Raw genomic sequence first — 16,407 nt, 5'->3', positions numbered from 1 at the left:
TGCACAATTGCATTCAGGGAAGACAGAAATCTCACTTTATTCTTTTAAAAGGCAACTGCCGTCAGTCAAGGGTCATTCTGCATCTGGGTAAAAGGGATGTCCCTTGTAGTCGCGGATCATTCTGTGTCTGTTTAAACGGGCTGGTTGTCGGTTCCGGTTCATAATCTATCCCTTTGAAACGGATTTTCTCCTCGGGGTTGCCTGCGCCGGTGCGCAACCAGATCGCAGTGCGCCTGTTCATTCATTCGAAACATGCTCATCTTTTCCGAAATCCACTCCTTGATATTGCAGTTGCCCCGAATTTGCTCCCAATATACACAACAGCACAACACACGCTAATGTCAGAGGCCGCGTGGCCTAATGGGTAAGGCGTCTGACTTCGATCACAAACCACGAAATTATCAGAATCGTGCAGATTCGAATCCTGCCGCTGTCGTATTCGCTCACTGCCTGAACTTTTATATTCTTTGTTGCGATTCGACTGAGAAACCAACCATCTATTCCAGTCACTCACCTGAAGTGAAGGAAGGCTGTTTGCTGATGGAATCTCATGGCAAGTTTTCATCATTGTCGATCTGCATGCACGGGCAGAGAAAGCTGTGAATTGGACTTTCTTGCACATTATTTCTATGTGGATACAAAAAGCAGGAGATTGAATCGCTGAAGATGAGCTATGGAGTGGACGAGGTGGCCGAGAGGTTAAGGCGATGGACTGCTAATCCATTGTGCTCTGCACGCATGGGTTAGAATCCCATCCTCGTCGTCGTTGTCCTACAGCTTTGACCTGCCTGGTCGTTTTGTCATTCACATTTAACTTCATCGGCAAATTCCTCTTTTTCTTAAAAGGATGCTGTACTTTTCTCATGTCATGTCTCAAATTAATAACATATTCGTCAAAAGGATGACATTTGCAGGACTATGGCGAGGGGGACTAATTAGATAGGTCTCCGAGGGACAGCACAAGCACGGTGGGTCTAATATCTTTTCTCACTACCGGCAGAATCTGAGAGCTGCGCTTTTCACTGTCGGCGGCTCGTTGTTCTCGGGCTATGATTCTCGCTTACGAATGATCACATTTGAAACGCGAGAGGGCCCGGGCCAAATCCCGGACGAGCCCCGCCATTTTTTACTCAAAAGTTCCGCTTCTCACAGCAGCTCCACATGTGAGAAAACAGACATATTTCATATTAAAACGTGTGATTTTGCGCCGATGTTCCCACAGCGTCCAAATCCCAGAATAACGATTTAATCCCCTTCCCACTGAATACTGCGGACAGACATGGTCACCTTGATAAAGGAATGTTCATTCTGACATCATTTTCTAAACAATAGCACACAAGACAATGGGCCATCAATAAATGGGAAATGAATTAAACACTCTGCAATGACATTGTAAATGATCGGTAATAAAATGCTGGATAATAACTGGTGCAGATAATAGCTTATCTCTAGCAAAGATTAAGAATAATGTGTTTTGTTTACACACACACACGCACATAGCAAGCACTCATTGTGCATTCTTTTCAGTTGTTCTTCTTAACCTGATGCAATTGTATTTCTTAGGTCTTTAGGAACCTGCGGGAACCCATCCCGCGTGTTTGCTGTGTCAGTATCTCAAGAGATCGCGCGCTGTTGCTGCTCCCATTGCTCTGGGGAATGGGGTAGCTATTTAAAGGGACAGGGACTCTCTTTTCTCTGCCTATTTATATCTAAAGGTACAGTCCAGTTTATCTCAGAGTGTCGGCGGACTTCACGAACCGAACTCCCATTAACATTCGTTCCCTTCTGTATTGTGCTGTGATTGTGAAGCTGTCTATTCCAGTGACTTGAGCCTTTCTAAAATGGCACATTGTTTTTATAATCCATTTGAATTGCTTGTTTAATTTGGAAAAAATTCAGAATTGTGCAATGTGACGAAGGTTTTGTTTAAAGTTGAAGTAAAATTTGTTTCAATATATTATTTCCAACCCTCCCTCAACCCCCCAAATTTTGGAACACTCTGCAATACTGACTGGGATGTTCCCAAGTTCGATCCTTGTTCTGGGCTGTTAGTTGATCTCAGCCAAGGCAGCAGTTCAGGGGTTATAATTGTCCTCAGTACCACTGCGCTAATTATGAGTAAAAGTTAGCCACTGCCCTTGCTCTTGATACTGATCCAGTGACATCAATTGGGAGGTCTGTGGATGTCATTTGGGTGTTGGATTGGATTCGGCTCTGATGCCTACCACAGTGGAAATCCTGCTGACACTCACTGAGTCGACTGATGGTGAAGCACCAGAGGTTAACACATTTCTGTGGAATTGCACCCAGCCAGATTCAGCACTTCCTGGAGAAAGTAATTCGCAGTTGATTTTGGACAATAAGGATGGAGGGAGAGTGTCTAGAATAAGGCTTTTACAGCTTCGGAGGGACAGGAGGGGGACGGAATGTCCGATTGTAACTAGACTTGTCTGTTCTGAATTTCTATCCTGTATTTAAAGTAACAACTTTTGTAATCTACATTTGCAGGATATTAGAAGGGGTGAATCTGCAGCTTGGTAACTCAAACATAACATCACAAGAAGATTTGAGAGATTCTCTGGATTCATCAGGATCACCTTATCATCAGCCTTTGGAAAAACACCAATCACAGCGGTGACAAACAGTACGCATGTTCTGTGTGTGGATAGAACTTCAACCATTCTTCAACCTGTGAGACTCGTGTGTCCAGCTGACTAAACACTGTAAATGTGGGGACTGTGGGAATGGATGCAGATGTGCGTCGGGTGAAAACACATCAGGGAGAGGCCATTTACCAGCTGAGTGTGGAAAGAGATTCAGTCTCTCATCTCACCAACTGACAATTGAGGACTAAGATAACAGACTTTCTCCTGTGAATATCGAGCTGTGTTATTGGGCCGTGATGTTTTTACTTGTCCATCTAGTTGACTGTAAACCTTTGCCAATTAGTTGAAGTGATCAGTTTACTTGTAGATATTTTTAAAAAATACATTTACTGAGTGGATTCAAATTTAAATTGAAACCAGCTTTCCAGGGGTGATACTCTATTCACACATTGAAGGTGAGAGAGATGCTGTGGACACACGAAAATTCCAGTATCTGTAAGTGATTAACAGACTGGATTTTGTGTTTAATGATCCTGGGCGTGTTAGCTACCCCGACCCTGGACATCAAGACACTCTGGACGGTATGGGGAACTGTGACTTGTCCTGAGAGAAACCAAAGGTCTGAGAACTGATACAATCTAGAGTCAGAAAGGAGTAAAGGTGCAAAATGAAGTTTTCGATAACAAGACATCAATTTGTCAACTCTTATCATGGAGACATCAAGTATCGACACACTGTGTTATTTGAAATATCAAAATATTGAACTCCAGCCCAGTTTTATGGGTGATTAACATCAGCAGAAACAATTCCCAACTTACAGAATGAACACGAGTCAGTCAGGATGTGATTAACAGCAGTACTAACAGTAGAACCCAACCCCTGCAGTCACTTGCGAACTCACAATTCAAATGACTGAGTAACTCCCTTCCCACACTTCCCCAGTGTGAACTCGCTGGAGTTTCAGCAGATCAGATGACTGAGTGAAACCTTGGCCACACACAGAGCAGGTGAATGGTCTCTCCCCAGTGTGACTGTGATGATGGATTTCTAGATCAGACGGGGAACTGAATCCCTTCCCACAGTCTCCACATTTCCATGATTTCTCCATGGAGCAGGTGTCCTTGTGTCTCTCCAGGTTGGACGATCAGTTGAAGTTTCGTCCACACACAGAACACGTTTAGTTTCTCACCGCTGTGAATGGTGCGATGTTTTTCAGGCTGTGTAACTGGTTGAAGCTCTTTCCACAGTCAGTGCACTGGAACATTTTCACTCGGACAGGGTATGTGTGCTCGGTGCTTTTAAAGTGACACTGATGTTTGAAATATTTTTCCACAGACAGAACTGAAAAATGTTTCTCCTTCCACATTCAAAGGCCGATGGTATTCATCATTTCCAGTTTACATGGTTGGGTAAGTACGCAAAGTGAGAATTAAATAAATGAGCTGCTGATTTTCTCTGTTGATCACTGGGCCTTTTGTGCTGGCCCAATAGGGTGAACCCGGACTGGCCCAATAGGATGTGCCTGGGTGACCCAATAGGGTGAGCCCGGTCTGGCCCAATAGTGTGAGCCCGTGCTGACCCAAGGAGATGAGACTGTGTTGGCCATTTAGGGTGAGCCTGGGCTGGCCCAATAGGGTTAGCTTGGGCTGGTCTGACACAATAGGGTGAGGCGTGCTGCCCAGGGTCACCAGACAACTACCAGAACAACAAGGCTCCCTTTCAGGGGCCACTGAGCTGGACATAAACATGTGACCAATCAAAAAGACAGACATCCTGAAGCACCGCCCACCCTTTGTCCCTGCACAAAGGACCGTGCATGCGCCGTGTGACCGCCCTGACCAATATGGCGGCCGCTGAGCACTCTCCCACCACCGGGGGAAACAGTTTTACTCGTTGGAGTTCAGAAGGATGAGGGGTGATCTTATAGAAACATTTAAAATAATGAAAGGGATAGACAAGATAGAGGCAGAGAGGTTGTTTCCACTGGTCTGGGAGACGAGAACTAGGGGTCACAGCATCTAAATACGGGGGAGCCAATTTAAAACCGAGTTGAGAAGGAATTTCTTCTCCCAGACGGTTGTGAATCTGTGGAATTATCTGCCCAAGGAAACAGTTGAGGCTAGCTCATTGAGTGTATTCAAGTCACAGATAGATAGATTTTTAACCAATAAGGGAATTAAGGGTTACGGGGAGCGGGGGGTAAGTGGAGCTGAGTCCACGGCCAGATCAGCCATGATCGTGTTTAATGGTGGAGCAGGCTCGAGGGGCTAGATGGCCTACTCCTGTTCCTAATTCTTATATTCTTATGTTCTTATTCGATACTGCCAAGAAAGGCGCCAAGAAAACGTTCACTAAAACACCACCGAAGAGCAGCAAGAAGCGCAGAAAGTCGAGGAAGGAGAGTTACTCCATTTACATCTACAAAGTGATGAAGCTGGTTCACCCCTACACCGGCATCTCCTCCAAGACCATGGACATCATGAACTCGGTTGTGAACGATATTTTGGAGTGCATCGCAGGTGAGGCTTCCCGCCTGGCTCATTACAACAAGCGCCGCAACATCAGCTCCCGAGAGATCCAGACCGCCGTGCGCCTGCTGCTGCCCGGGGAACTGGCCAAGCACGCCGTGTCGGAAGGGACAAAGGCGGTGCCCAAGTACACCAGCTCCAAATAAAACTGCACGCTGTCCTGAGAGGTCAAACCCAAACACAACGGCTCTTTTAAGAGCCACCCACAATTTCTCTGAAAGAGCTGCACAAACGCATCTCCCTTTAAACTTAAATCACTAATTATTTCCTGAACAATTGTGTGTGAACCTTTGGAGTTCCAGCTGTAGATTTAGTTTTGAATTCTCAGATAAGCAGCTTCATTCTCAGACCTGTTCATATGCACCGCCTGCCGAATTAAATGCATGTTTAGGGGCTGAGACTCAGATTTCAATCACACATTCTCTCTCGCAAGTACTTATCAAATTTATTTTTCAATTCCTATTGCGTCAGTCCGTTTATTAACCCGACACTCCCCGCAGTGTAACAATGCAGAATGGGAGTTCTAATATAGACCATAACCAGGGCAGTTTGAACCCTCTGTCTAATATGTCCTTACTATACAGTATAAATGTACAGGAGGCCCATACTTGAGAGAAGGTCACTCTGTGGCCAGTAACAATTATTAGCCAGCACTGAAGTGATGATAATGGGTGGAGCTTCCCATTTTATACCTGTAAGTCCAGGTTAGGAGTGTCTCCCACAAGTGCACACCCTTAGGGTCAATGTTCTCACGGTGTCCAAATTAGGTCAGTTTTAAATGGGTTACAATGACAGTTGAATACATGACATCACCTCTCCCCAAAGTCTTATTGGAATCATTGGTTAAGTCTCTTTGGTGGTTTACGCTCCCTTGTAGAGCGCCTGAGTTGGGGATCCAGTTGTTTGGGCGTTGGCCTGAGTGTCTGCTGTTTGCGGTGCCTCAGGCCTGCCCGGAATGCCCACAGTCACTGGCACTCCTCCGCTTGATTCCGAAGTTCGGTCACCTATGGAGGTCTGAACTCTATATCGTGTTCTTCCTCTGCTTCTTCTATGGGGTTGCTGAACCCCCTTTTTGTTTAATCCACGTGTTTGCGGCAAATTTGTCCATTGGTAAGTTGAACTATCAGAATCCTATTCCCCTCTTTGGGCAATCACAGTGCCTGCAAGTTATTTAAGCCCTGAAGCGTAGTTGAGGACAAAGGCAGAGTCATTGACATCAATACATCGCGCCCTCGCATTCCCGTCATGGTAGTCACATTGTGACTGGCGCCTGCTCTCAACAATTTCTTTCATGGTGTGGCGTATAATGGATCACCTGGTTTTGAGTGTCCTTTTCATTAGCAGCTCTGCGGATGGAACCCCTGTGAGCGAGTGTGTTCGGGATCTATTGGACAACAGGAGGCATGATATGCGGCTTTGTAGGGAAACCCTTTGGATTCTGAGCATCCACTGTTTGGTTATCTGCACTGCTCGTTCCACCTGACCATTTGAGGCCGGCTTGAACGGTGCCGTTCTGACATGGTTGATACCATTTCCTGCCATGAAGTCCTGGAAGTCAATGTTTGTAAAGCACGGGCCATTGTCGCTGACCAAGGCGTCCGGTCGACCATGGGCAGCGAACATTGCACGTTGACTTTCTACCTTGGCGGAGGATGTGCTTGAATTGAGAATGTCACATCGATCCATTTGAAGTCGGCGTCTACTGCAACCAAAAACATTTTTTCTCATGAAAGGATTTGCGTAGTCCACATGGATACATGACAATGATTGGCGGACCAGGACCAGGGCCTAAGGGGAAACTTCCCTGGGCGCATTGCCCAGCTGGGAATACGTGTTGCATCTGTGAACACAAAATTCCAGGTCGGCATCTATTCTTTGCCAGCAAACATGTGACCTGGCAATTGCCTTCATCATGACAATGCCCGGGTGCTCATTGTGGAGTTCTCTGTTGAACATCTCTCTGCCCATCTGGGGCATGACTAAACGGTTTCCCCATAGTAGGCAATCGGCCTGAATCGAGGGTTCCTCCTTGCGTCTGTGAAATGGTTTGAATTCCTCAGGGAATGTCCCGTACTTGGCTGCCCAGTCCCCATTTAGGACACATTTCTTGACTAAAGAAAGTAGTGGGTCTCTATTTTTCCAGATTTTGATCTGACGGGCTGTCACAGGTGAGCCTTCGCTTTCGAAAACTTCAACAGCCATGACCATCTCAGCAGCATGCTCGGTTGGCCCCTCGGTGGTGGCTAGTGGGAGCCTGCTGAGTGCATCGGTGCAGTTTTCAGTGCCCGGTCTGTGATGAATTGTGTAGTCATAGGCGGCTAACGTGAGTGGCCCGTCTGTATGGGGGTCAATGCATTTGCATTTATGGCCTTGTTGTCGGCCAAAAGGGACGTTCGGGGTTTGTGATCTGTCTCCAGCTCACACTTCCTGCGAAACAGGTACTGGTGCATTTTTTTTACAGCATATATCCATGCAAGCGCTTACTTCTCTTCCATCCCGTAGCCCTGTTCTGCCTGGGACAGACATCTGGAGGCATAAGCCACTGGCTGAAACTGACCATTGGCATTCACATGCTGCAACACACACCTGACCACATAGGACGATGCATCGCATGTTAAAACAAGTTTCTTACATGGGTCATATAGCGTTAACAGATTGTTGGAGCAGAACACATTTTGTGCTCTATCAGAAGCCCTTTCCTGGCTGTCCCCCCAGAACCATTCACGACCTTTGTGCAGGAGCACGTGTAGCAGCTCTAACAGCGTGCTCAATTTGGGAAGAAAGTGAGCAAAATAATTCAGGAGCCCCAGGAATGAATGCAACTCCGTCGTGTTACGCGGTCTGGCTGCTCTCTGGATCGCTTCCGTTTTCGACACAGTCGGTTGATCCCGTCTGCTGCTGCCCTCATCCGCAGGAATTCTACCTCTGGAGCTATGAAGATGCACTTCATCTTTTTCAGTCGCAGACCAACCCAGCCATCGCAATCGGGGTAAGTTTACCGCCTCGCAGGCCAGAAATGATTTATGGTACCTTACAGCAGGATTTTATAACAGCAAACCTGTTGCACTGTCTGTCGGCGGTGACCAGTTTATAACCGACAATGTCTGAGGGTCATTTCTGATCAGGAAACTAACCGCTTCATTCCAGAGATTCAAAGTTAATTTAGATCTGGGACAATTGTGATCCAGAGAGCATTAGCCTGCCCTTACATTGATACTGTGGGTGGCTCGGAAAAGAGCATTTGGTTTATTAGATTAAATCCTGTCCGCTTTACTTGCACTTGGACACACTGGTGGTTTCCTTGGGCAGCAACACAGCCTGTATATCAGGCAGCATCCCGCCCTGAGCGATGGTCACCTTTCCCAGCAGCTTGTTGAGCTCCTGGTCGTTGCGGATGGCCAGCTGCAGGTGTCTGGGGATGCAGCGGGTCTGCTTGTTGTCGCGGGCCGCGTGGCCGACCAGCTCCAGGATTTCAGCCGGTCAGATACTCGAGCACAGCAGCCATAAAGACCGGGGCTCCGGCACCCACACGCTCAGCGTAGTTCCCCTTCCAGAGGAGCCTGTGAACACGGCCCACAGGGAACTGCAGTCCGGCCCGGGAGGAGAGAGACTTGGACTTGGCCCGAGCTTTACAGCCGGTTTTTCATCTTCGAGACAGTTCCACAATCTGCACCTTCATGGAAAGAATGAGAAACTCCTCCCACATCTGCCTTATACCTTCTGGAGGAATGCAGGGAGCTAACTTGTGATTGGTCGCTCTGTGGTGAATTTCATTGGTCCTTTCGGATGACCAATCGCAGCCTGCTTAGCCCACCAAAGAAACCTGGGCGGAAATGACTGTTCTGAACAGTCAGTCTTCGAAGGATTTAGAAATTCAAAAATCCCGCCAATAATTGTTAAAATTGCGGATTATGTTAGTAACTTCCCCATTAGCCACATATTTCCAAACACTTTTTTGTTTCCCTTTGTCTTAATCCACATTTCACTTGTAAATTCCAGGCTGTTACAATCAGGATTAAATTTGGGTTCAGTTTCAAACTATATGTAATGGGAGGGAATCACTCCCCACTTATTCTGTAACGGGACACAATCCACTCAATCTTTGTAAAAGTTGGATTACATAGATTATCGATCGATCCCCCGCACAGGCAGCAGTGAGACAAGAACTGGGAGTCATTCCGTGAAAAGGGAAGAGGGTCAGAGTGTTCAAACTGCCCCGGTTCTGGTCTCTGTAAGAACTCCCATTCTGGGTTTTTACACTCGGATTCGAAGGTTAATAAACTGATTGACTCCTAAGTAGAATGTTCATTTGAATTGAAGAAGGAGTGAGAGAGAACGAGGTGGCTAAAGTCTGAGTATCGCCCTAAAACAAGTTTCTAATTCTTTGGCAGGCGCTGCAAATGAACGGGTCTGAGAGCAAAGGAAAAGGGCGACCAGGGACCGTGTTTGTAGTTTAAGGCGGGAAAAGGAAGACCCGGACAGTAAAATCAGTTATCTGAGAAATTAAAACTAAATCTACAGCAAGAACTGCAAAGATCCCCACACACTTGTTCAGGAAATAATTACAGTAAATTGAGTCTAAAGGGAGATGGGTTTGTGCAGCTCTTTCAGAGAGGTTGTGGGTGGCTGTTAAAAGAGCCGTTGTGTTTGGGTTTGATCTCTCAGGACAGCGTGCAGTTTTACTTGGAACTGGTGTACTTGGTCACCACCTTTGTCCCTTCCGACACGGCGTGCTTGGCCAGCTCCCCGGGCAGCAGCAGGCGCACGGCGGTCTGGATCTCCCGGGAGCTGATGGTGCGGCGTTTGTGGTAATGGGCCAGGAGAGAAGCCTCAATCGCGATGGGCTCCAAAATATCCTTCACAACCGAGTTCATGATGTCCATGGCCTTGGAGGAGATGCCGGTGTCGGGGTGAACTTTGTCGATGTAGATGGAGTAACTCTCCTTCCTCCACCTTCTGCGCTCCTTGCCGCCCTTCGGTGATGTTTTCTTGATTACTTTCTTGGTGGTAACTTTTTCCCGTCGGGGAGCGGGCTCAGCGGCCGCCATCTTGGTCAGGGCGGGCCTCACGGCGCATGTGTGGTCCTTTGTGCAGGGACAACGTGTGGGCGGTGCTTCAGGGTGTATGTCAGTTTGATTGATCACATGTTTGTGCCCAGGTCAATGGCCCCAGAAAGAGAGCCTTGCTGTCTGATTGTTGTCTGGTGACCCTGGGCCTGGGCTCATCCTATTGGTCCAACCCTGGCTCACCCTATTGGTCCAACCCATGCTCACCCTATTGGGCCAGCACAGGCTCACCCTATTGGGCCATCCAAAGCTCACCCTATTCATCATCATCATAGGCAGTAGCTCGAAATCGAGGATGTCTTGATCCAACCCTAAAAGTGAGTTCTCAGGTGACTGAACAGTCCAATACGGGAATTACAGTCTCTGTACCAGTTGAGATGGACGGTGGTTCAAGGAAAGGGTGTGTGGACTGGTTTGCTGCACGCTCCTTCCATTGCCTGTGCTAGATTTCGGTATGCTCTCGGCGATGAGACTTGAGATGCTCAATGCCCTCCCGGATGCACTTCCTCCACTTAGGGTGGTCTTTGGCCAGGAACTCCCAGGTGCCGGTGGGGATGTTGCACTTCATCAGACAGGCTTTGAGGGTCCTTGAAACGCATCCTCTGCCCACCTTTAGGATCGCATGCCATGTCGGAGTTCCGACTAGAGCATTTGCTTTGCGAGTTTTGTGTCAGGCTTGGGAACAATGCGGCCCGCCCTGCGGACCTGGTCGAGTGTGGTCAGTGCTTCAATACTGGGGATGTTGGCCTGGTCAATGACGCTAACGTTGGTGCATCTGTCCTCCCAGGGGATTTGCAGGATCTTGTGAAGACATCGTTGATGGTATTTCTCCAGCAATTTAAGTTCAAAGCTTTCAGCAAGCACATGGTCTGCAGGGCTGTGTAATACACCCCCTCTGTATGGCTCAGAGATGTGCATGCTATACAGCAGACATCGCACCCTATTGGGCCAACACTGATGCACCCTATTGGGGCAACTCGGCCTCACCCTCTCGGGCAAGCCCAGGCTCACCCCATTGAGCCAGCACAGGCTCACCCTATTGGGCTAGCCCGGCCTCACCCTATCGAGCCAATCCAGGCTCGCACTATCGGGCCAGCACAGATTCACACTATCGGGCCAGCACAGTCTCGCAATATTGGACCAGCACAGGCTCATCCTGTCGGGCCATCACAGGCTCATCCTGTCGGGCCAGCACAGGTTCACACTATCGGGCCATCACAGTATCGCAATATTGGACCAGCACAGGATCATCCTGTCGGGCCATCACAGTCTCACCCTATCGGGCGAGCACAGGTTCACACTATCGGCCAGCAGAGGCTCACACTCTTGGGCCAGCTCAGACTAACCCTATTGGGCCAGCACAGGCTCACACTATCGGGCCAGCACAGTCTCACTCTATCAGGCCAGCACAGTCTCACCCTATTGGCCTAGCCCCCAGGCTCACCCTATCGGGCCAGCACAATCTCACCCTATTGGCCCAGCACAGGCTCACCCGATCGGCCCAGCAGAGCTTTACACTATTGGGCCAGCACAGTCTCACCCTCGCGGGCAATACAGGCTCACCCTATCGAGCCAATCCAGGCTCGCACTATTGGGCCAGCATAGTCTCACCCTATCGGGCAGCACAGGCTCATCCTATTGGGCCAGCCCAGGCTCAGCCTATCGGGCAACACAGTCTCACCCTATTGGGCCAGCACAAAAGACCCAGTGGCCAGCAGAGAAAATCAGCATCTAATTGAATTTATTCTCACTTTTCACACAGCTGCTGCAGGTCTGAACCCACCTTGTAAGGTGGAAATGCTCCAGATCCTCGGCCTTTGAATGTGGAAGCAGGAATGTTTGTGTCTTCTCTCTGTGGGAAAATATTTCAAACATCTGGGAAAGCACCACGACACACTAACATCTGAGTGAGATTGTTCCAGTGCACTTGAAAGAGCTTCAACCAGTTACACAGCCTGAAAGAACTTTGCACCATTCACAGCAGAGAGAAGCTACTCGTGTTGTGTGTGTGGACGAATCTTCAACTGATCGTCCAACCTGGAGAGACACAAGGACACCCACACCATGGAGAAACCGTGGGAATGTGGAGACTGTGGGGAGAGATTCAGCTCCCCGTCTGATGTAGAAATTCATTGTCACAGTCACACCGGGAAGAGGCCGTTCACCTGCTCCGTGTGTGGGTAGGGGTTCACTCCATCATCTGCTGAATCTCCAGCGAGTTCACACTGGGGAAGTGTGGGAAGAGATTCATTCAGTTATCTGAATTGCGAGTTCTCAAGTGACTGCAGGGGTCGGGTTCTACTGTTATTACTGCTGTTAATCACATTCTGACTGAATCGTGTTCGTTCTGTCAGTTGGGATTTGTTTCTGCTGATGTTAATCATTCTGAAAACTGGGCTGGATTTTAATATTTTGATATTTCAAATTACACAATGTGTCAATATTTGATATCTCTATGATAAGAGGCGACTATTGATGTCCTGTTTCCGACTGCTCCATTTGGGGCCTTTTCTCCTTTCTAACTCTCGATTGTTTCCATTCTCAAGCCTTTGATTACTCTCAGAGACAAGTTCCAGTTCCCCACACCTTCCAGAATGGCTCTCTTTGCCTTGGTGTCCAGGTTAGGGATAGCGAACACGCCCGAGATCATTGAACACAAAATCCAGCCTGTTAATCACTTTCAGTGACAGGACTTAGCATGTGCCTACAGCAGGTGTTGAGATAAGCGACTGCATCTCTTTCCACACTCAGTTGGTAAACGGCCTCTCCCTGATGTGTTTTCACCTGACGTGCATCTGCGTCCATTCCTACTGTCCCCACATTTACAGTGTTGAGTCAGCTGGGCACACGAGTCTCACAGGCTAGACGACTGGTTGAAGGTACATCCATACACAGAACATATGTCCTGTTTCTCCTCGCTGTGATTGGTGTTTTTCCAAAGACTGATGATAAGGTGATCCTGATTAAACTGATGATTCCCTCAAATACTGACGTGATGATTGGTTTGAGTTTCCAAGCTGCAGATCCTCCCCTTCTAATACCCTGCAAATGGAGGTTACAAAAGTTGTTACTTTAAGAACAAGATATAAATTTCCACTGTGATAGGCATCAGAGCCGAGTTCAATCCTGCCCTCAAGTGACATCCACACACTTCGCAGTTGATGTCACTGGATCGGTATCAAGAGCAAGGGCACTGGATAATTTTTACTTATATTTAACGCAGTGGTAGTGAGGACAATTAGAACCCCTGAATTGCTGCCTTGACTGAGAACAAGTAATAGCCCAGATCAAGGACCGAACTTGGGAGTTTCCCAGTCAGTATTGCAGAGTGTTCTAAAATTTGTGGGGTTGGGGGAGGGTTAGAAAGAATATTTTCAAACAAATTTAAATCCACCTTTAAACAAATCCTTCGTCACAATGCACAATTCTTAAATCCTTTCAAGTTAGAAAAGCAATTCAAATGGATCATCAAAAACAATTGAGACTTTATAGAAACGCTAAAGTCACTGAAAATAAACAGCTTTACAATCACGGCACAATACAGAAGGGAGCGACTGTTAATGCGAGCTCGGCTTGTGATGTCCTCCGACACTGCGAGATAAACTGGACTGTTCTTTTAAGTATAACTAGGCAGAGAAAAGGGAGTCCATGTCCCTTTAAATATCTGCTCCATTCCTCCAGGCAGCGGGAGGAGCAATAGCGTGCGGTATCTTTATATCCTGACACAGCAAGACCTAATAAAACATATTGCATCAGCTTAAGCACAACAAGTGAAAAGTGTGCACACAAAGTCTTTGCTATATATATATGTCGAAGTGTGTGTGTGTGTAAACTAAACACATCATTCTTATTGTTAGCTCGTGAATTCCACAGAGATAAGCTATTATCTTCGCCAGTTATTTTTCAGCATTTATTTCCTATTATTTACAATGTAATTGCAGAGTGTTTAATCCCTTTACCATTTATTGATGACCCATTGTCTTGTGTGCCCTTGTTTAGAAAGTGACGTCACAATGACCATTCCGTTACCAAGGTGACCGTCTGTCCGCAGTGTTCAGTGGTAAGGGGATTAAATTACACCGAGGATAATGAGCAGCCTCCCATCAGTCTCTGCAATTTATTGTCCAGTGATCACCTCACCATCACACAGACGCTCCTCAGATTTACCTCCAGTGTGGTGACTTGTGTAAGTGATGTTGAAAATGAAATTGTCCGGGTGAAAGAGGAGTTGGGCGAGGGATTTGGAGAGAAGGGTGAAAGAGGAGTTGGGGTGAGGGTTTGAAAGAAATGTGGTGATAGAGGAGTTGGGTGAGGGGTTTGGAGAGTAGGGGCGAAAGAGTAGTTGGCGAGGGGGAGTTGGAGAGTAGAGGTGAATGAGTTGAATGAGTGAGGGGTATTTACTGCCCAATAATCGCCTTTCTTGAACTATGATGGGTTTCCTTTTTCTTTAAAATGTTTGGTATTGTGTATTCCACCGAAGCTAAATGCGGGGCTGCAGTTCTTTGCAGGCACGGGGCTGTTTCTGGTGAATTAATATGGGTAGTGTTAATTGGGAATAGATTTTATTGGGATCATTCTGTGCTGAATGCGTTGCTGGTCTGCGGGGTTGTCCACAGGTGCTGTTGACAACAAATCCAGGCATCCCTTACATAGTGACACCAAATCCAGGGACCACTTACATTGTGACAGCAAATCTGATATGTCCTTACTATACCGTATAAATGCACACGAGGCCCATACTTGAGAGAAGGTCACTCTGTGACCAGTTACCTTTTTTACCAATACCTCAAGTGATGAAGGTGGGTGGAGCTCCTCCTTTTATACTTGAAAGTCAAGGTTAGGAGTGTCTCCCACAAGTTCACCCCATTGTGGTCAGTGTTCTCACGGTGTACAACTTCGGTCAGCTTATACATGGGTAACAATGAAAGTTGAATACATGACATCACCTCCCCCCAAAGTCTTATTGGGATCACAGGTTAAGTCTCTCTGGTGGTTTACACTCCCTTGTAGAGCGCCTGAGTTGGGGTTCCGGTTGTTGGGCGCTGGCCTGAGTGTCTGCTGTTTGCGATGCCTCAGGCCTGTCCGGACTGCCCACAGTGACTGGGCTCTCCTCCACTTGGTTACGATGTTTGGTCACCTGTGGTGGAGTAAACTCTACGTCGTGTTCTTCCTCTGCTTCTTCTATGCGGTTGCTGATCCGCCTTTTAGTTTGATCCACTAGTTTACGGCAGATTTGTCCATTGGTAAGTTAACTACCAAAACCCCAATTCCCCTCTTTGGCAATCACAGTGCCTGCAAGCCATTTGGGCCCTGCAGCGTAATTAAGGAAAAAAACAGTGTATTGACATCAATACATGGCGCCCTCGCATTCCTGTCATGGTAGTCACATTGTGACTGACGCCTGCTCTCAACAATTTCTTTCATAGCAGGGTGTATAAGGGATAACTGTATTTTGACCGTCCTTTTTGTTAGCAGCTCTGCGGGTGGAACCCCTGTGAGTGAGTGTGGCCGGGATCTATTGGCCTACAGGAGGCGTGATAAGCGGCTTTGTCGGGAACCCCCTTGGATTCTGAGCATCATCTGTTTGATTATCTGCACTGCTCGTTCCGCCTGGCCATTTGAGGCCGGCTTGAACGGTGCCATTCTGACATGGTTGATTCCATTGCCTGCCATGAAGTCCTGGAATTCAGTGCTTGTGAAGCACGGGCCATTGTAGCTTACCAAGACATCCGGTACATCATGGGCAGCGAACATTGCCCGTATACTTTCTACCGTTGCAGAGGATGTGCTTGAATTTAAAATGGCACAATCAATCCATTTAGAGTAGGCGTCTACTACATCCAAAAAATGTTTTCCCATGAAAGGACCTGCCTAGTTCACATGGATGCGTGACCATGGGTTGGTGGGCCAGGACCAGGGGCTAATGGCGGCTTCCCTGGGTGCGTTGACCAGCTGAGCACACGTGTTGCACCTGCGAACACAAAATTCCAGATCTGCATCTATCCCTGTCCACCAAATGTGTGACCTGACAATTGCCTTCATCATGTCAGTGCCTGGATGCCCATTGTGAAGTTCTCTGATAAACATCTCTCTGCCCCTCTGGGACATGACTGCTTGCTTTTCCCATAGTCGGCAATCGGCCTGAATCGAGAGTTCATACTTGTGCCGATGAAACGGTTTAAATTCCTCAGGGCATGCCCTGTACGT

At 47.6% G+C, this 16,407-nt stretch overlaps 1 protein-coding gene and 1 non-coding gene across 2 annotated transcripts; both read left to right on the top strand.

Moving 5' to 3' along the window:
- Positions 1 to 681: 681 nt before the first annotated feature.
- Positions 682 to 763, top strand: trnas-gcu (transfer RNA serine (anticodon GCU)). Its single transcript has one exon. It is a non-coding gene; the product is annotated as a tRNA-Ser (tRNA).
- A 4,148-nt stretch (positions 764 to 4,911) lies between these two features.
- Positions 4,912 to 5,280, top strand: LOC139257039 (histone H2B 1.2-like). The gene has a single exon (XM_070874380.1). The coding sequence runs from the start codon at positions 4,912 to 4,914 to the stop codon at positions 5,278 to 5,280; it is 369 nt and encodes a 122-aa protein (XP_070730481.1).
- Positions 5,281 to 16,407: the final 11,127 nt, after the last annotated feature.

This window comes from Pristiophorus japonicus, unplaced genomic scaffold (genome assembly GCF_044704955.1).
Source record: "Pristiophorus japonicus isolate sPriJap1 unplaced genomic scaffold, sPriJap1.hap1 HAP1_SCAFFOLD_80, whole genome shotgun sequence".
NCBI lineage: Eukaryota > Metazoa > Chordata > Chondrichthyes > Pristiophoridae > Pristiophorus > Pristiophorus japonicus.
The sequence above is the reverse complement of the archived record's forward strand: the minus strand, read 5'-3'. Positions and strand labels throughout refer to the sequence as shown.